This window comes from Hydra vulgaris, chromosome 09 (assembly GCF_038396675.1).
Source record: "Hydra vulgaris chromosome 09, alternate assembly HydraT2T_AEP".
Taxonomy (NCBI): domain Eukaryota; kingdom Metazoa; phylum Cnidaria; class Hydrozoa; order Anthoathecata; family Hydridae; genus Hydra; species Hydra vulgaris.
In genome coordinates this window covers 26587279-26608971 of record NC_088928.1, presented here as the reverse complement: position 1 = coordinate 26608971, position 21693 = coordinate 26587279, and the positions used below count along the sequence as shown (strand labels likewise).

General features: G+C 30.0%; 1 protein-coding gene across 1 annotated transcript in view; it reads left to right on the top strand.

The window, feature by feature from the left end:
• The first annotated feature begins 399 nt into the window (after window positions 1–399).
• LOC100206572 (prostasin) overlaps window positions 400–21693 on the top strand; it is a 37114-nt gene continuing 15820 nt past the window's right edge. The window contains exons 1-3 of the mRNA XM_065805182.1: window positions 400–554; window positions 680–787; window positions 1703–1774. Of these exons, the coding sequence (XP_065661254.1) occupies window positions 500–554; window positions 680–787; window positions 1703–1774 (235 nt within the window). The 5' untranslated portion in view covers window positions 400–499. The remainder of the gene's footprint in view (window positions 555–679; window positions 788–1702; window positions 1775–21693) is intronic.

Here is a 21693-nt window from a genome sequence, read left to right as displayed (position 1 = left end):
CAAAGCTGCTGAAAACGATATAAAGGTAGCAGAGAAAAAGAGAATGGCTGTTGAAAAAAGCAAAGCATGGTCAATACACACAATATATATATATATATATATATATATATATATATATATATATATATATATATATATATATATATATATATATATATATATATATATATATATATATATTTATTATATAATTGGTAAATTTAAACACTCCGTTCCCTAATGAAAACATAGTAACGCAAGTATTTATTACCCAGCAACGTAAAAATAATCTTTTTAAAAATAGTTGCTAAGTTAATTTTTTTTCTTTTTTTAATAATTGAAAAACCACGCAAGACATTTCTAACATTTTACGTGTAATTTATTATGTATCCTAGCATCATGCAAAAGAAATGAATAAATGTTTATTTATAGGGTTTAGATGCTTATTTATTAAGTTATAAATACTAAAAAAGTTATAAATACTAAAAATTTTACTTGCGATAGAGTAAAAGTAAAAAGAATGACTTTTATAAAATTTTCTCTTGTGCTTTTTTTGTGTAAATTATCTGTTGAAGGTAAATTATGAACTTTTTTAAGTTTTTTGAGTGACTTAATTATGGTTTATTATTATTTTTAAAAAAATTATTTTTTCTCAAAATAAAAATAAAGTTTTCATATAAGTTTATCATGGTAAATTTAGATTGCATTGATCAAGGTAGTTATTGCTCGTCTTACCAACCATTTTGCGATGATCCTGATTACAAAGATTATTTAATCATGGAATGTCAAAAAACGTGCAACTATTGTCGTAAGTATTAAAAATGCAAATAAATATTTATACTTTGTAATGATAACTGTTACAAGTAGTCAACTAATTAATCTACGAGTATTAATTGTCATTCATCGGATAACACCTACTATTTATCACTTAGCACTTATAAAAACACCGTATTTAAAAAAAAAAAAAATTTGATCAATCAAAAAAATTAAAATCTGAAAGTAAAAGTACTGTTCACACTGTGAAAACTAAACCAACCTAATTGTTTAATGTAAAAACCAAGTTTTTCCGTAGGACAATTAGGCACTGACGTTAACGCATTGGCGGTTAGCACAAAATCAATTTTTTCAATTTTGCGATAAAAACCAATAAAAAATTGTATCGAATCGCACGCGATTTTTCAGATAAAAATCGACGCGCAATAAATGGCCCAGCGATTTATTGTGCGTCGATTAATGCGAAGCACTATTGCTTATGCGATTATGCTTCGTAATTTATATTATCAATAAATGAAATAAACTCCTGTTCTAAATTTTTTTGAATTAGTAACTTGTATTTTTTGCGACTTTTCAATCAACCGGTTGATTGAAAAGTCGCCAAAAATACAAGTTACTATTCTCACGGTTGCAACCGTGAGAATAACGATTAGCATAAGGTTTTTTATCTATTGCTTATCAAGTTATATAAACTGTTTAATCCATTTCTTGTGATAATGTAAAAGCAAACTCTACATCATAAACCATTATGTCTATGATGTATAGTTCTGTTATTTTCGGTATGGGTATTGTTTTTTCGATATTTTTGTGTATATCGACTTTGTTATCAACTTTTGTTTTCATTATCATAGCTATCGTTAGCGCCCTTTTATAAATTTGAAATTTATAATAAAATATCCTAACATATTGAAACAATAAAGTTAAATAAAATAATTTATATATGTATTAGATTTAGTGACAACAACATTGCCAACAACCACACTTGCTAGCAGTCCACCATTTACAGGCTCAGGAGGCAGAGGTGTGCTTTATTATATTTTATTTTGTTATAAGTTGTTCCATAAATATGTTTTATGAATTATTTCTTTATTATTTTTTTATGAAAGTTTCATCTGTAGCTAATAGTTTTATCTACATCATCTTCTTTCTTTTTAATTTTAAATTTGGCTTTTAAAAAAATGTAGTTTTTATTTTTTATCACTTTTCATTAAACTTTATTTTTTATTATTTGTTTAAACTCTTTTTAATTCTTAATTACTTAATTTTTTATTAATTTTATTTTGTCTTTGGTATATAGAATATAAAATATATACAAAAATATTTTTCATATAGAAATTATTAAAAATAAATGAAAATAACGCGACAACCCGTGCACTGTTGAAAATAACATGTGATTCCAAAGAATCTGGACAAATTAAATTCTAAAATATTTTTAGAAAGATGACTTATTTTTTAAGTTTTGAACGATGTTTCAAAAAAAGCAATGTTCATAGAGTTACTATATTACAAAAAATTATTACAAAAAATTACAAGTTTTTCATTCCTTGTCTGCGACCTGTATCAACTCTTGTAAAAATCTCCTTACCAAGTCGATGTACGTGCTCAATGTCGACATGTTTGAAGCAGTAGTTGATACGATTCCTCAGTTGGATCAAATTTTTAGCTTCCCAACAATTAGCATATACTGCTCTCTTGATTTTATTCCAAAAATTTTTAATAGGTCGCAATTCTGGTACGTTTGCAATATTTTGACTTCTGGGCACATATTCGACATTGTTGGACCTCAAAATGTCTTGAACTTTTTTTGAGTAGTGAGATGATGCAAGGTTAGGCCAAAAAACTATTTCATCATCTTTATGAACAGTCTCTATAAATGGGAGCACACATGATCTCAACACTTGTCTATGTACACATTTTCATTGACAGCTTGACCGGAAGGTGCAACATAATGCTTTGACAATCTCTTTGGAGAAATTGCAACCCAAACCAATAATTTTTGTTCAAATTTTTATTTTATTTTTAATTTAACATCATTTGGTGTCGTAGTAACAACTGATAAATGAAATCCACTGTTTCCTGAAATATTACAATTACTTAATCCAAAATATGATTCATCGTCAATGATCACCTGTTTTTTCGAAAAATTTCAACCAATTTAGAGCACTTTGGACGAACAAGAGATTGTTGTTCAGGAGTTCTTTTTGGAGCCTTAATTTTTTTATGATAATGAATGATTGTCTTCTGCTTTATCGTTTTGCATATGTATGATTGATTGACATTGAATTTTTTAGCAAGAGAACGTTGACTGATTCCATGTTGATTGTCGATTTTTTTTTCCAATTTTTGATCTTCTTTTTTGTCATCTTATCTGCTTTCCTACCGCTTCCAACTTGTCGTTCGGGTAATATGTTGTTGTCTTTTTGTTTTAGAATATTGTAGAGCATAGATCTTGGAATACTTTCCATCATAAAATGTTTTACAATTGCGTTTTTGGAAAGTTCTGGGCTAATTTCAATAAACTCGTACACTCGCTTTCTTACGTCATCTTGTTTCGAAGTAACTTCTTTCATCATTTCAAATTTGTTGCTCAGTATAAAATTAATGAGTTTTGTAGAGAATGCTTAATGATAAATATGTTCAAACGATTTGATATAATTACTTAGAAGAATAGGAAATTTAGATTTTAAACTTAACTTTGCCTTAAATTAGGAGTAAATTAGGTCAAACGCCCCTTATTTTTGAAAATCAAAAGGCACTGTTTTCCATGTGCTGTGGGCGTACGTTAAATTTTAGACCCCGCTCAACTTGCTCGAAAGTTAAATTTTTGTCCTAAAATGTCATACTATGAGTAATTAAACCCCCTTAATTAATTTGTTTTTTATTTGTTTAAGTGAATAAGAACATTTGTGTGATCAATTAAAACAATAATTCAGAAAAAAAGAGACTATTATGACAGCTTTTGGTGTTGTTTTATAAGTTTTAATGTTAAAACTTTGACTTGGTTTCTCAAAATAACCCGGTTTTTTTGTAATATTGGACTCAATAGCTAGCTATCGGTAGCATAAGAAATATACAACTAGGGATAGTTTTCTTATTGTGTTATGCATCGTTATGCACATATGTGGGTTTAGAAAGCTTTTTCTTAGCACATTTATAAATTAAAATTACAATTTTTAAAATTTTTTATTTTAAAATCAGTTTTTAAAAATAATTATTTTTATCAATTAACTTGACATAAATTTATGAAATTAGATAACTTTTTACAATTTAACAATTACATAAACAATGTAACAATTACATAACATATGTTAAATAATTTTTGACAACTTGTCTTTAGTATTGACTGAATATTTTTGTCTCTGACTTGAAATTTAAAGCATCAAACATTGCTTTAATTCCTCATCCTGGCACATGTGTGTAAAGTCTTGGATAAGCTTTACTCCTCTCTCATCCTGGCACATGTGTGTAGAGTCTTGGATAAGCTTTACTCCTCTCTCATCCTGGCAGATGTGTGTAAAGTCTTGGATAAGCTTTACTCCTCTCTCATCCTGGCACATGTGTGTAAAGTCTTGGATAAGCTTTACTCCTCTCTCATCCTGGCACATGTGTGTAGAGTCTTGGATAAGCTTTACTCCTCTCTCAGCACAATCATTTACGACAGTTAACTTTTCAATTAGTTTTTTTAGGACTCGATATCCTGAAAAATTATTCCAATCTCTAAAATAAAATATATATAGGCTTTTTTAAATATTTTAAATGGTAAAAAATTTAATAAAATTAAATCAATTAAGAGAATAACTTATTTTGAGCTAACTTGCATCCATTCTGTTTCTATTGCAGATAGATTTAGCTGTTGAATTAGAACCCAACTTTGAGTTCCAACCAGCTCTCATAACTCTGGAATTTTCGTTTTGTTAATGTTTGGAAAAGGTGGTTTTCCCAATGTTAATCTTGAAGGTTTAAGGCATAGAATTAGTTTTTTGATACTTTTTTCTTTTGTGTTAACGGGTGATGCGGAAGTTATCGGACAAAATAAAAACGTCAATAACTTATTTATAAATAAAAAAACAAACTACTATTATAATTTTTTAAATAAAGCATTTATCTTTTAATAAAAATATATTATTTTTTATATGAAAAAACACCACCATCTGCAATTCATCTCAATTTTGCTCTGACGCCTTTCATATGCGACTGTAAAAAGTTTAAATCAATTTCTTCTAGTTTTAGTTTAATGCAATCAATCAAAACTTGCTCTGTTGAAGCTTGCCAATCTCCCTCGTAAACCTTCTGTGCCAAATGTCCCCAAAAATTTTCAATTGGTCGTGCTTGAGGCACATTTTGGGGATTGGATTCTTTATCAACGTAATAGACATATTGGTCCATCCAATTTAGAGAATCTTGAGAATAATGAGAACTTGCTAAATCTGGCCAAAATAAATAGTTAAAGTCTCCATGATACTTGTGAATAAATGGAAGAAGTCATTTTTCTAAACATTCATTAATATAGATTGATGAATTGATCGCTACAGCCTTGGAAGTGCGAAACAATGGCTCGGACATACCACCTTCAGATATGGCTATCCACATTAATAATTTTTTTGAAAATTTCTCTTTTCCTATAAAACGAACACTTTCTGGGCATGTCTTTTTGTTGTTTGTGTAGTATCCAGAATTTGCAGGCATGTTGTCCCCTGCAAAACAAAAGTATTTTTCGTCATCGATGACTAGAAGCGATTTTGTGTTATAGAGTTGGTTAACTAGTTTCCTGCTTCTTTTCTTTGCCTTTATTTGTTGTTCTATAGTGTATTTTGGAGTCTTTTCGCGTTTTCTATATTTAGTATTCATTTTTTTAAACTAACGACCAATTGTCGATTGATTTACACCAAATTTAATACCTATTTTTCTCTGACTGACCCCTTTTCGATTGTTGACAAGTCTCGTTAATTCGGCTTTCTTTTCTCTAGTCCAGGATGTCGGACGACCAGGGTGCTTTCTATCAGAAAACGATTGAACAGTTTCAAGTCTTTTTAGGTTATCATATATTGTACTTCGAGCAAATCCTTCCTTTTCAAAATGATTTACGATTTTTTTTTTTTTTTTTATATTAGGTTTATTTACAAAAAACATTTTTAGTCGCTTTCGAAAAGATTCTCGTTCAGCTGCATTTAACCTCGTTTTACCACAAAAACTGATTATTATGCTTAAGTAATAATCAGTTTTTGTGATAAAATCAAAGATAAGCCACAGAAACTAATTATTATGCTCAAATAATGAAATTAGGATTTGTCCGATAAATTCCGCATCACCCGTTATTGTCTAGCGTTTCATCGCATATATAAAGTACAAAATTTTGTTCTGCAAGGAACAATCAAGATAAATTTTGGTTTCAAAAGCCTTCGAAAAAATGTTATTCTATTTTGTTAATATTATTTTTTTTTAATCTAGAAAAAAAAAAATATACAAATCTCTACCTAAAAAATGTCTACCTAAAAAATATCTAAAAAATGTTCCTTTTCGTTGCTCCATTCAAACCTGTTAAGGTTGTTCAAATTTATGTGGAGCTTTATAGTTTCCCAGAAATTTTGAATTTTTTTGAAAAGATTATCAACTGGTCCGTTTGAGACTATCTTAGAAAATGCAAGTGCTGCATGCTAGATAATGACAAATGAGAAAATAAAAAAGCCATTTGAACAGAACTAGTATTTTATAAATAAACAATAAATATAATGGTTCTAACTTTAATATGGAGCTCATATATGTGATGTCTGCAAGCAAACCATGTTAATAGTCTGCACATCTATTTTCCAGCAATACAAATGCACCCTGCATCCAACCTTAATTTGATTCATTTATTTGAAGAGAAAAAAATTAAAAAATATAATGAAATTATAAAAATATAAAAATAACAAGTTACAAAAGTATCATCTATTATACCATTAGGTGCACAAATTTTTCTCACCTGTATTTGAAGATGTAGTGTCAAAATATACACTATGCATTAAATCCCAGAGATTCCAAAATTCCAATATTTCTTTAATAGCTTTGGCTTGTTTATTCCATGACTATCTGTTATAGAAAGTTATATTTAACCCCAATAAGTTGTACTTTATCAATACTAGAGCTTGAAATCACTAGAGCTTGAAATCACTAGCTTTTACCATAAAAATACTTTTTTACTAATTTTGTATCAAAATGAACACAAAGTAGTTTTTCCTGGGCTATTTTAATGAAATCTTCCTTTATTTTCAAACCATTATCAAAAATTTTTTATCGACATTTCTTTTCTCTTTAGTGATATGTTTGTTTGATAAAATTTTTTGCTGCACATCTTTTACACTTATATCAAATAAGCCCTTTATTTTACGCTTAGTTATCTATAGTACTTCAATTTTGTGGTGTTTTACATATCTGATTTTTGAGAGCTTATTTCTATGATCTTCCAAGCACAAGATCTTACTTTATATAAAGAAAACAAAGTTGTAGTGTTATGGTAAGATTCTTAGAATAACATAATAAGATTCTTTCCCACTCTCTCCTCTGTGTGTGTGTGTGTGTGTGTGTGTGTGTATATATATGTATATATATATATATATATATATATATATATATATATATATATATATATATATATATATATATATATATATATATATATATATATATATATATCTGTGTGTGTGTGTATATATATTTGTTTTTAAAATCAAATTTAAAAATAAATATATACTGTGTCATTTAATAAATATATTAGTCAGCTACTATTGGAAATGAACTTCTGTTTCAGACTTTCTTCAGTGACAAAACAACACGAGTGCTTTTAAGAAAGTTACATCCTCCAGGGTTATTGCAACCAATTTCAAAATTCGCATGAGGAAATTTTTAAAAAACTATATCACTGAGTTTATATTGTAATTTTTCTTTTCCTGCTTTAATTAGTTTTCCATGTAAATATTGCAGAACTTGCTCTCCAATAGTAGGTATGCTACATGAAATTTTTTTTTGAATAAATTCTAGGTTGTTATATATCATTAGAAAGTGCTTCTATTAAATATTTTAAAATTGAAAAAATTATTAAAATCGAACAATTCCATAAAAAGTTATGACGTTATAAGTACCAATTTTTACATATATGATTTGTTGATAAAACTGTGGTCAAAATAAAGTTTTTTTTAACTAAAATTGTTATAACTTTGTCAACTCATATATATGCCCAAAACTTAGTTTCAATAGATAGATATAAGAATAGCCTATACATTAACACTGTCCTACACCTTCAGGGCGTATCTGTTAGGCTAGAGGGGCCACCCAACCTCCACCTTTACTGTCATAATATCAATAATTCATCTTTAAAAGAGTATTTTTTTTTTTTGCAATTGCTAGTTTTTATATGCAAGTAGTTGTTTTTGGTTCCTTCTAGAACAAATACGAGAGGTTGATTTTTGAGTCAGGGTGTATGTGGGGTTGGGGTAAGCACCGTATTATTGAAAACACTCTATTAATAACTTTACACTAATAGTAATATTATTACTAGTAATAATAGTATTACAATTAGTTTTACTGTTTCCATTTAAAAATCAACAAATAAATTTCAAAATGAAATTATTAAAATTCTTACAATTTAACTTTTCACTAATTTTATCTAAATAAAGCAACATTATAAAATTATTAATTATGACAGTAATAATATAAACAAACAATAATAAAAACCTTTTTAAGTTAAAAAGGTTTATATTATTGTTATTGAATATTAGTTTTTGTTATTGTTATTAAAATGTAACAAGCAAAATATTAAAAAACAAACAAAATTGTGCGTCTAAATAGGGTATCACCGCCTCTGAATCTGACAACAAAATTTGGCAGGAACATAAAAAATGTGCTAACTCGAGTGTAAGAAAAATTGAGAGTTTGTCAGGCTTTATCTTCAATAATTCCTTGATGCAGAATATAAAGTACCGTTTAGCCAAAAGTTATGAATATCAACATATCTACTTATAAAGTTCATTATTTTATTCAGAAAACACATATTATTAAAGTTTATTCATTCAAGTTTTTAAAAAATATCTATGTTGATATGAAATTCCAAAAAATAAATCAACAAAAGTCTGTAAAAGATTATAGAAAAAAGGAAATTAGGTACCAAAATGTGCGCCCAAATAGGATATCACCGCCTCTGAATTTGGCAACAAAATTTGGCAGGAACAAATTTGGAACAGGAAAAAATTGAGCATACTCGAGTGTCTCAAAAAGATAGAGTTTGTCAGGCTTTATCTTCAATATTTTCTCGATAGAGAAAGTAAATAACAGTTTTGAGTATCAATAAACCCACTTATAAAATTCGTCATTGTAATCAGAAGACATGTATTATTCAAGTTAAATCATTCTATTTTTGAAAATATATCTATGTTTATGTGAAATTCTAAAAATTAAGTCAACAAAATTTGGTACAACCTCTATCTCTAAAACCAACCTTCAAAAAGCGTTGCACATAATTTTAATACATTTATCGGTTCCGTTACACGCGATTTCCGCATACCTACCAGTTGGTAATTGAGATGATGGTAGTATACTACCATCATTGAGATACTAGTATCTTAATGGTATCATTTGTCAAAAAAATTTATGTTTCGATCTTGTATCTTTTCCCATTTTATTTTAAATATTAAATTATATTTGTTTCTACTGTTAATGTAGATATATTATTTTTTCCGCACAAATAAAACATAAAACAGGAGAATAATAAAAATAAAAATTATTTTTGATTCTTTTCTTTGCGAAAAAAATCAATTTTTCTACTTAAATAAAACTTAAAAGCGTCATAAATATTAGCGATCTTAATAAAATAAACAGACCATCAAGTTAAAGGTATAGTAAAAACCGGTCAAATTTTTAAGAAACCGGGTCAAAACTCAGGGTCCAAAACGCTTGAGGACATGCTAAAATTTATTCAATTACTATAAGGTTAGGCTTAAAATGATCATATAGGCCTACATATTCCGATAAAAAACAGTGCCTCAAAAATATCCATTTTTAAAGTTATTTAACCGGTTATAATATGATTTTTTGAAGTGAAAATTTGATCTTTGAGCCCATTGAGTAGGGTCTAAAAATTGTGTAAATGAGTTAAATTTTGTTTTTAATTGGTCACAGAGTACACCCACAGCACATGGAATACAGTGCCTTTCAGTTTTTGAAAATAAGGGGCGTTTGAACCACCCTAGTGTATATGCACAGTCTTAGATTTACCTATAGGCCGACTAGGCCCCAAAATTTAAGTGACAAATAGTTATATTTGGTAAGTAAAGAATAAAGTTATGAAGTTAATTTTTTTAGGGTGTATTTTACATGCTTATTGTTATGCAGACATAGATGGTAACAAACATGCATAAACTTGAATGTTCTCAAACATATAAAAAAAGCCTTGGCCAAGTTATGGCAACTAAATATTATGTACGTGGTCAGGAACAGAGTGCAATTGCATGTCTTTCCTGACCAAGCCTGTTACTTTAGTTATTTTATTTAGAAAATTAATCGATTATTCAAAAGTGGATTTCACTTGATGTTTTTTGGTAACAGAAGTACAGAGCCCATAAATTGCTCTATGAAACAGAACAATCACTTTCAGAAAATAATCATCAATTGCAAGAAGTCACTCGTTCTCCTGAATTAATCACTAATAGCTGTAACTTAAACATCAACAGAAAAGATGGCATTGCCTTATGGGAACATCTTTCTGAAGACAATATTTCGTTTTGGATTTCAAAAGGACCAAAAACTATTCAGAACTTTGATAATGATTTCAATGAATCAAAACAGTTTTAAAAAGATCGCGATCATTTTTGTTCAAAATTTTTTTTCTAAGGCCAAATAGCAAATGGTGAAAAAAACGATCGTGAATAATTTACTCACCAGCAAAAGGAAATTTCTATTGTTTTGTATGCAAGGTTCTTAAGGTTTTCTGTTTTTTTCTTGCTACAACTGGTTTGAGTGACTCGGAAAATGCCGTTTCACTGTTAAAAAGCAACGAAAATTCTACAGAACACAGAAAAGCTTTAATGGCTTATTTAATTAGAAGAAGTCACAACACATTGGACAGCAAACTTGAAGAAGAATCAAAAAAAGAAAAGCAATATTGGAGAATGGTTTTGAAGCATGTGATAGCTGTAATTTGTACTTTAGTTGAAAAAAATCAAGGATTTAGAGGTTTCAACGAAGTGGACTTCTTGAACTGATTGCTTGAATTTGATTCATTCCTATCAGAACACATTACACGTTACGGTCAAATTGGTTCAGGAAAAACTTCAAACTTGTCTAAGACAGTTTACGGTGAATTGGTTTCTTTAATGGCAAAAAATGTTTTGAAAGCTATTGTGACTGCTATAAATGTTTCAAAATATTTTGGAATTTCAGCAGATTATAAGCCTGATTTATCTTATCACGATCAAATTTGTTCTATATATGTGATACGTGTATGAAAAATACCATGAACCAAATGAACGATTCTTACAGTTTATACAAATTTAAAATCATACCAGATCAAACTTAGCCGAGATTTTGAGCTCCTTCACGGATAATTTGGAAGATCAAAACTTTGAATGAATTGCTAGAGCTGGAACACAAATTATTATATCAAAAATGGAATAATTTGAATTTGCAGTACAAACAGTTTTCTGGAATGCAATTATAAAAAGAATAAACTCAGTGTCAAAAGCTTTACAAGATCCAAGCAAAACATTAGATACATGTTATTTACTTCTATCTTTGCTGGTAGATTACATTCATAATTCGAAAGACAACTATGACGATTTTGAAGCTGAAGCTAAAATTTTACTTCCTGATACAGAATATTCACATAAAAAACATTGAACAAAGAAATAAGTCTTTGATGATCCAAACCATAAAAAATGTGTTATAATAAGTCTAAAAGAAAGGTTTCAGAAAAATGCTTTTATCAAAGTCGTCAATGCAATTCACTCAAATTTGAATAAAAGGATGATTGTATATCAAGTATCTAGCCCAACTTTTGGATTTTTGATTAGTGTGAACATCGATAATGCAAAGCTGAAGAAAAATGTTAAAGAAATCTTCGAACAACATCATAAAGATATCGATATTTCTTTGTTTGATGGAGTTTTTCAATTTCATAACTTTATCAAAACTAAATATTAAGAAATAGTTATGACTCACTTATTCATTTATAAGCTGTTTAAAGAAAAAAACTTAAAAATTGCATTTCTAAATCTTGAGACAGTTTTGAGAATCTTTTTATGCTTTATTATAACAAATTATTCCGGTGAAAGAAGTTTTTCAAAACTTAAATTGATCAAAAGTTTTTTGAGATCAAATATGAACCAAGAAACTTTGAATAATTTATAAATTTTATCTAGCAATGCGGATTTAAAACTTCTTGATACGGATTCTCTAATCGATAAATTTTGTCAAAAAAAAAAAAAAGGAAAAAATTTCTATAAGTAAAAAAATTGTTTAAATTTACTTTTATGATGATATGTTACTTATTTTCTAGTTTGTTTTGCATTTATAAAATCTAGTTACATATATGTGTACGGTATTATACTATCAGTATAATACCGTACATATATATAATACCGTATATTTATGCAATTCGTTTATCATGTAGTAAAATGAAAAATTGATATAAGAAAACTCTAGACTTTTTTGAAAAAGGACCACATAAAAGCAATTCGGCCTAAGGCCCCAAAGGGTGCAAATCCGGCCCTTTATATGCATATATGTATATACGTATGTGTGCTTATATATAGGGTAGATTAGGGTAAAATGAGCACCTAAAACGAAAATTGGAATATTTTCAAAAACAATTATGATGATCCAAAATTTTTTGCGAAGAAACAATTTTTAGGGATCCCTACTCATGGTCCATTAAACTACCAACCTGACAATTGAAAATAGTTTTTGAAATATAATGATTCGTTATTAACAAAACTTATCATTAAAAGATAAAATTTTAAGCCACTTTTTGTTGAAACAATACTACTATGTTTTCCGCAAAAATATTGGGTCAATTTTATTAACTCAAACCTTTGTACGATAAAAATTCAAATTTAATTGAATTTAAAATACAGGAAAATATTTAGTATTGTTAAAATAATAAATCTTTTTACTATGTTTTGTTTTTATTCAAAAAGCAATTAAAATCACAAATATTTTAGGATTTTAAACTAGGTAATTTCAATGAAAAACACTGGGTCATTTGAGCATGCTCATATTACACAAAAATGACATCTTTATAATAAGTCAAAACTTAATGTTTCTATGTTTTTCAAACAAAAATGGATTGGATTTTTAGCTAACATATTTTTCTTTATGAAAAAATAAATTTCATTATTTTGGCACTAAAATTTCGCGCCACAGATTTATTTATTCGTAATGATATTATTTTAACAACGCAAAAAATTTAACAGCGTTTCAATTAGATGATAGCCGCTAACTACTGCATATAAATTTACGCTAATTTTTTTTTTTTTATAATTCACCTCCCCAAAGCCGAGAAGGCCACTACAGATGAGGAGGCTACTTGTGGTTACAACCCTCTCTCAACTTTATAACTCCGAAACACGAACCTTGACGAACAAGGCCGCTGTGAGAAAAAACAAGTTGAGCGCGGTAATACCAGGGACGTGGTGGGAATCGTACTCAGAACCTCTCGCTTATGAAACGAGTGCTCTACCACTACACCACTACCGCATTGTACTGATTCCTGTTATCACCAATTGTACTGATTCCGGTTATGAACACATAAAGTCGATTCGAAAATACAAAGCAACTTTAACTTATATTCAACTTTAGAAAATATTTTCAACACATCATTTCATATACTTTCTTACAAATAAACATTAATAAAAAAGTTATTTTTCCATTACCATGTTTTTAATTTTAAATTACCACTATTTAGTTTCCCATTACTATGGTATTTCAATATGTTAATAATAACTATTTCAATAGGTTAAGGGGTCGTACATAAAGTACTATCGCGCATAGGGGGAGGGGGAGGTCTTTAAAAAGCGTACGAAAGCGAATCAGGGGGGGGAGGAGGGCAATTTTAAAGTATGTACATCAATTTTCTAATTTATCACAATTAACCAGGTAATCAAAAGAAAAGTTAAAATTCTGACTAAAGATCCTAGTTTGCCTACATAAAATGACGCATGGTATAGGGAGTAGAGGGTATAATTTCCCTCTATGCACACACATACATGGGCGCCCACAAGATTATTAGGACGTTTGGGTAGGGAGGGAAGGAGAAAACAATTTAGGGTTTCTTGTTCCCAGGCTTCCGCCATCCCAATTTTTTGCAAGTCTTTCTCATTTGGCATAGGTATAAACATACTTAAGTTTGGAGTTTGCACAATGTGAGAAAGTGTTCTATCTGGAACATCAAAAAAATCCTGCGGGCGCCTATGCACACATGCCACCTCTTATATACTGACCCTGAGCAAGACGTATTTCAAGCAACCTATTTTTTAAGTCAACAAAAAACAGATTAAGCAGTGCCGCGGGTAATGGGTTGGAGACCCCGTAAAAAAAATGTATCATTAGGGTCTAAAAATCTTCCAAATTTTAACGCTAGGTTTTGCTAAAATAAAAAGCTCCTTAAATTAGCAAAAGGGGCATAAAATTTTCCGCCTTCCCCCCTATCTTTCCCCCTCCCCAATCAAAGGGTATGGGTAACCTTCGGCACAGGGTTTTAGGGTTTGTTTTCAATATTACTGATTTCGCGTAAGACTCGTTTTTACGGACTTACTTAAGAGGGGTGTCTGAAAAAAACGTCCGCCTTAAGTATAGTTTATTTTTATTTGATCGTCATTAAAACAAAAAAAAGTTCAACATAGCTTGATTGGGAATCGATCTCTGATCTCCGCCTATCATTAAACTCGAGGCCAAGCACACACATTTATCTTTAGTAAAATTAATATTTGTATGTATTTGAAGACGTTTTTTAAATTGGGATCCTGTGCCGCAAGCAAAGGACTTTGGGGTCGTATATATCTAAAATATCTCCTCCACCTTTTTCTTTTCAATAAACTTTTATATTGAAAAATAAAAAGTTAGGGGGGTATTTGAAAAATGTACGTACTTTTTAAGGGGTGGGGACTTAAAAGTACGCAGTGCAACAGGGGGAGTGGGTGCTAAATTTCAAAGTTTTTGGCGTACATACTTTATGGACGACCCCTAATTATAACTAATTTCTTATTTGTTTAAATCTTAAACGTTAGTTTTACATTGAGGATTGATTTATGTGATTTGAAAAGCGGTTAAATGATACTTGTGATAAACTAACTTATTGTAAAATAAACAATTTAAAGTTGTTTGATTAAATAGATGTCAAAGAACAACTGATTTAGAAATCTGGCAAACAGATGAAGAATTGATTTAGAATTCGGGCAAAATAATGAAGATTTAAATAAAAATTATTTTCTGTTGTGAAATAGCACTAGATAAGACAAAACAATTGAAAAACTAATTTCCAAAAGTTGCGCATCGAATTTAATTTTTATCGGAGCCTATTATATTTCACACAAGAAAATGAGTAAACAGGTGAAATAAAATTCCGGCATATAACAAAACAAATCAGAAAAGATGTTTATCAAATTTATAGTTATCATATAAATACCTACATAAAAAATATTTATTTTTCTTAAAACAGAAAAACTATTAGAAAACCAAATATTTAAAATAATTAACTTAAAAAAAATTTAGAAAACTGAGATAACTGACCGCTAAAAAGTTTGGAGGAGCGAGTCTATAGAAAATTAACTTTTACAAATTAGGGTTATTTTAAAAAACAACTTTAAAAAAATAAAATTTGTAAATATTTGATAAAAATAACTGCACAAAAAGAGAAAATCTTTATTGAAAGAAAAAGATGTTACGAAGAGGAGTATAGTTCTTTAAAGAGCAGTTAAATCGTTTTTTGAACTACGTCATCAAATAAGATCTTATCTAAATTGCCATTAAGTGTGACAAGTATCATTGATTTAAACTTCTTTGTGAGGAAAAAATTTATCAAAAATTATTTTCTTGTTATTTAAGTAAATATTTTCTTGATTTAACTAGTTTTTATTAATAATATTTGTATGAGTATGTTAAGTGGACTGTTATCCAATATAAATTTGGGTTAAGTTTTGTAAAAGGCAGAGTTTGATTTAGTGAAGTTAGATTTGGTGAACTACCACAATGCGAAATCAAGCAAAGATTTATGATGAAAATTGAAAGCATAGGTGCTTAGATAGATAAAAAAATGATAGATAAAAAAGATAGCTTACTGCTTTTCATGCAGGTCAAATATGCCAACTGTATAAGACCAAGATCAATATCTGTGATTCTCAGGTACCACAAGAAATTTTTGAATCGTGCTGAAATATTTTGCACACAAAAAAGTGGTTTAAAAAGTTGCATTTTTTTTGTTTGATTTTAAGTCAACACAAGTAGGACCCGTAACAAGAGGCACGGTGTGTTTTTGCCTTATCTACCGAGTTGGTCGTTCAAAGCTGCAAGAAAAACATCCTCTCGAAGAGCAAACCGCCATTGAGTAAGAAAAGTGTGCGTTGCAGCACAGATTTAGGAAAAGTTTTTCCCCACCAATTTTCTCAGACAAGTTCACGCAAAATTTTCAATATTTAGCAACAAAGATGCCAATGCAGCCAAACAAATTGCATTCAAAGTCATTTCCAATAAAGAAGTATCTCCGGAAAAAAACTATTCAACTTGCTAAAGCAACCGCTAGGTCTCCACTTAAAACTATTCCCGGTAAATATTTTTACTTTATGTTTTCACATATATATCGAAAGAAAGTTTTGACTATTAAACTATGAGATTAAATAGATTTCAGGAAGTATATTATGACAAGTTTCTAATCTCTTTAAAAAGGAATAATTTGTAAGTTTCACACACTTTCTAAATAAAATTTATTATAAACATAAACATATATGTGTTTGTTTTAGGTCAAAGTTGTGCCCAGCACCATCAACTACGGAAAAAGAGGTTCTGCTCTAACCAGAAGCAGAACCTCTATTGTTGCTCGCTGAAATGATTTTTGTAAGTCATGTCAATCCTACAAAATTTCTGTTGAAGAATTGGCAAAGTGTTGCAAAGTGATGGTGGATAATTTGTTAAGCTAGGAATTGATGGTTGCAAAGGTTACCCAAAGCATTGTCGATACTGCGTTAAGGAAAAAAAAACCAGCTTACCGCCACAACTGCAGCCTCTCACTCAAAGGAATGGCAAAAATATTGGTGTCAAGAACCAAATTCTTGTTGCGATTTGAAAAAATTTGCCAGAAACTCACTCCAATATTAAACAAATCTGGTCTCTAATTAATGAAAATGGAGTTAAACTAATTTTGGCTTGTGATATGAAAGTTGCAAATATAATTTGTGGTCTTCAAACTTATTCAAGTTTGCACCCATGCACATGTTGTGACGTCAAATCATAAAGTCTTGTGAAATCTGGAAACTTGCAAACACTGAGCTTAATCAAATCTAGCCTTTTCAGCAATCTGGTAGAGGTTATTACTAATCATCAACAAGCTTGATGATGTTCTTATTTTATAAATTGTCACACCAATGGAATTGCGTAGTAGAACACTCATGTAGCCATTATTTTGAAATAGAGACCGAATATTATAGTAAAAGGTAACGTTTTGAGGTATAAATATCAAAACTAACAAAATTTAAACTAAAACTGCCATAAAGCTTTAACCAGTAAACTTAATAGACCGAAATTTTATCAAGAGTTTGGTGTGGCCATTCCAGCTAATATAAAACGTTTAAGTGCGTTCGAAAAACGTTGCAAACTTTCAAGCACTTTTTATGAACGTTCATAGAACGTTCTTGAACGTTTTGTGTTAGCTGGGATAGTAGGCAACAATTTTTATGAAATTATATAGAGCGATTCTCATTCTACAGGTGTTTTTATTGGCGCCTTGTAAAGTCAAAATTTCACTCAATTTGAGGAAAATTTTTTTCCGCGGAGAAGATTAAAAGATTTCAAATATTGCATCACAGGATACCTTGATGTACACTTATATGGAAAAAATCTTTCCATATAAGTGGCGTTCTTAGATCAGCTAGATTTGCATTATCAGGATCCATGATAACCGTAATGTATAGGTAATTTGTCAGTAAAAGTTCTTGCCAGGGTCAAATCTTCACACTTTATGTGCAGCCAGTGATTACAACGACCACATTTCCAGTGTTCACAACGACCATTGGTAGTGATAACAATAACTACATTGCACTCTACTCTACAATTCTATGTTTTTTGCAACAATTTTTTAAAAAGCATTTTTCGGGGTCTCTTTTTTTACTATTTTATGACTTAAGGATTAATGACATGCTTGACTTTTCATATTAGAGCTTTCTTACTTGATATTATTTAAAAACAACTTGTTCCTATTTTTTGACATTTATTATAGACACGATAATGTTTCCATGTTGACGCTGATGTCTTTGGATTTGTTCTAATTCAAGAGAGGTAGTTTATACCTTGTTTACGGCATTGTTTTCAGCTCTGCAAGAGTATAATAAAAAGTTGTAAATAAGTCAAACATGCAATGAAGAAGGTATAAATTGTATTAACTCATTAGGATAGAAAATTAAAGACCCAGCTACATTAAAGTAATATTTTTCGCTTTCACTTTTTGAATTGATAACTTAAAAAAAATATTTGATGTAACAGTCACCATTATTTTCAGAAAATAAAGACTACCATTAAAAACAAGAACTACCTTACTCTTTATATCAAAAGAAAATTCAAAGTAATCTTTTAAAATTATTTCTTCAAGAATTTTAATTATATTGTGAACATACATATAAAACTAATAATTTTTAAACAAGAGAACACCTTCACTTTCAAAAAGGCTGCAAGCAACCATTATTAGAGTTGGACGTTACTGAAAGAGAAAAGATGAAGTTTATATAGCAAGATAGCCATTAAGAGACAAATTAAAAGCTTGCAAATTATATGAATCGGGAAACCAGGATGAAAGGAGTGAGTTCCAAAGTACTGATGTTCGCGGGAAAAAACTGAACAAATAAGAGTTTTGGGGGGTCTTAGAAATAGCTGCAGTAAAAGGATGAGACATAATTGAATGACGAGTAACACGAGAATGAATATTAGTTGATGGTACAAGAGACGCTAGCTCTTTAGAGCAGTACCCATTATTGTATTTAAAGAAGAGTGAAAGAGAAGCGACGTTATGACAATGTGACAACGGTTGAAGTTTGGATGCAAGAGCAGGTCCAAATATGTTTATGATTCGTTTTTGCACCTTGTCTAAATGAGAAAGGGCATCATTTGAAGATCCGCTTCAGATATGGAAACAGTATTCCATAGAGGGTATTCTATATTTGAGATTTATAGAGATAAAGAATAGAATCCGGCCTAAGAAAGTGGCAAGCACAATAAAAAAATGCAACCTTAGCAGATGCTAATTTTGCAATGAATTTCATTTATATTGTTTTTAAGAAAAATTGGAAGTAAGAGTTTTTTCTTAGAAGAAAAGGTAGATGACTCATCGAGTACATTACCGTTCATAAACAGAAAAATTTAGATTGTTGCAAAAACGATAAGCTAAAAAAAAGATTTATCTGAAATAAAGTTCATCATTCACTGAGAGCCCCATGCTGTAGCAGAATTGAGATATTTTTCAAGCTCATATACCCACTCCTAGCAATCAGAGAGTGTTGACTTCTTATCATGACAAGAATAAATGGTAGTATTGTCAGAAAACAATGCCACCTCAGATGTAAGAATTTCTGGTAGATCATTAATGTCAATTATAAAAAAAATAGGGCTAAGAATGGAAACTTGAGGAACCACTGAAGTTACAGCAAATGAAGAAAAGTAATGTCCATCGAGGAAACTATTATTCTAGGATTGCTAAGGATGGATTCAATAATCTTAAAGATATTACCTTATACACCGTGAGAAGAGAGATTATAGAGAAGATCAGCATGCCAAATTTTATCAAAGGTTTTTGAAATATTGAGCACGATAGCCTTAATCTCTACGCATCTACTTAATGCACGATAAAACCTGTCGGTAAATACAATTACTAAATCAGCAGTAGAACGAGAAGATCAAAACCCATATTTATGACCAGAATTAATAGTTTGTAAATTGAAGACATAAAAATCTTGGTTATGATTGGAAGAAGACTAATGGGATGGTAGTTAGACGAGTTAGATTGCTCTTTAGAATTTCTAAAAATAGGGATAACAGGTGCCGCATTCCAGCAGGCTGAAAAACATGACTCTGATAAGCACTTGTTAAATAGTTTTGAGAGTAAATAGCTCCGGAGAATACTTCGGCAAGATTATAACAGGTATGTTGTCCGGACCACAAGTTGTAGAAGAGTCTAAACAGGAAACACTTTAGATACAGAAGCTGGAGTGATACGAATGTCAGCCTCAGTCCAAGAAGTTACATAAGAATCACACTTTTCAGCAGGAAAACAGAGTATTTCTACCCATGAGCCATCACAAAAAAATCACGAAAAAAGTTCCAGTCAGGTTTAAAGTAGATTCTTTAATTTTTTGAAATTCATCAAATATTTCCAAAATTACTTGGTTCATTATCCTCCCAGACATTCTTTATTTTTATATAAGGTAGGGTCTAATGGTCTATTTCTTCTTATACAAATCACTTAGTACCTCGATCATCGTACCTCTGTACGATGATCGAGGGATTCTGATAATGAAGAGATAATAGTTTTAAAGAGATGTTAGCTAAAGGATAAAAGATAGGGCTTTGTTAATTTGATCAGAAATAACATCAAAAAGAGTACAGTCTTAAGATGAAGGTGAGTGATATAAAACAAAACGAAAGGTAAAAGAGTGAAGTGGTGCTAAACTTAAGTTCATAAAAGTATAGTTTTAGGATTCAAACCTAGTTTTCCAACAAATAGGTTAATTCTTACAAATGTATATGCTCAAGCCTAGCAAGCGACTATTGGAGTCTTTATGAACCAAAGGAAGATTACCATCAGCACTAAGGTCACAAGAGGAAACAGCTGAACTCAAATTAGTCTCACAAAGAGCAAGTAAGTAAACTTTGCACTAGATAAGTCTCAACAGAAAAAAGTTACCTTAAAGATTACGAATTTTAGTGAATGATAGTTTTAAAGAACTTGATGGTAACATTGATTTTTTGTGCTTTATAGTTTTTTTTCTTTTTTACTCATTTTTTGATTTGTTAAAGAACATGACTCAAAGCACAGGTAGTATTCAGTTCACTTCTAGTAGTCCAAGATATTGCTTCAATACCATTAATAAACCCTAAACCGTAGCAGAGGGCTCCAAATGTGGCCCCAAAAATGCGCACCAAAAGTACGAACGTGAACACCATCTATGCAAAACATGGCATTGTTAGTAGTTTAATATTTTACAGCTGTTGATGGAATTGGCCTCTCTGAGAGCTATCGCAAGGTTTGGGAAACCTGACTACCAGCCAACCTCAGAACCATACCATTGAGTTTTATAGCTGTATCCTCATTTGGATACAATATAATGAGTTTTTAGTCATAAAAACAGAGACGCAAGCAAATCCCATGAAATGAGTAAAGGAGACCCAAATTCAACTTCTTAAACTGGAAACAATGTATTATAAATATATCAACGCTAGCCTAAAAGATGAATAAGGGGAGCAAAACTTTTGGTCAACAAATAGTATCTGTTTACCCCTTAAGAGACAATTTTTCTAGCCTTTACTCAACTTAAAGCTCCACGGCAGGGAATGTGTTAAGTCAGTGTCGGCATCTCCTAGCCTTTGCCAAAAAAAGCATATACTTCATTGATGAAAGAAACATTGAGAAATTTTACTTTTGCAATGGTAAAATGTTCATTTTAAAATTATTCAGAGAAACTCATAAGTTTTAAATTTTGTTGTTTGGTAAAAGTTGAA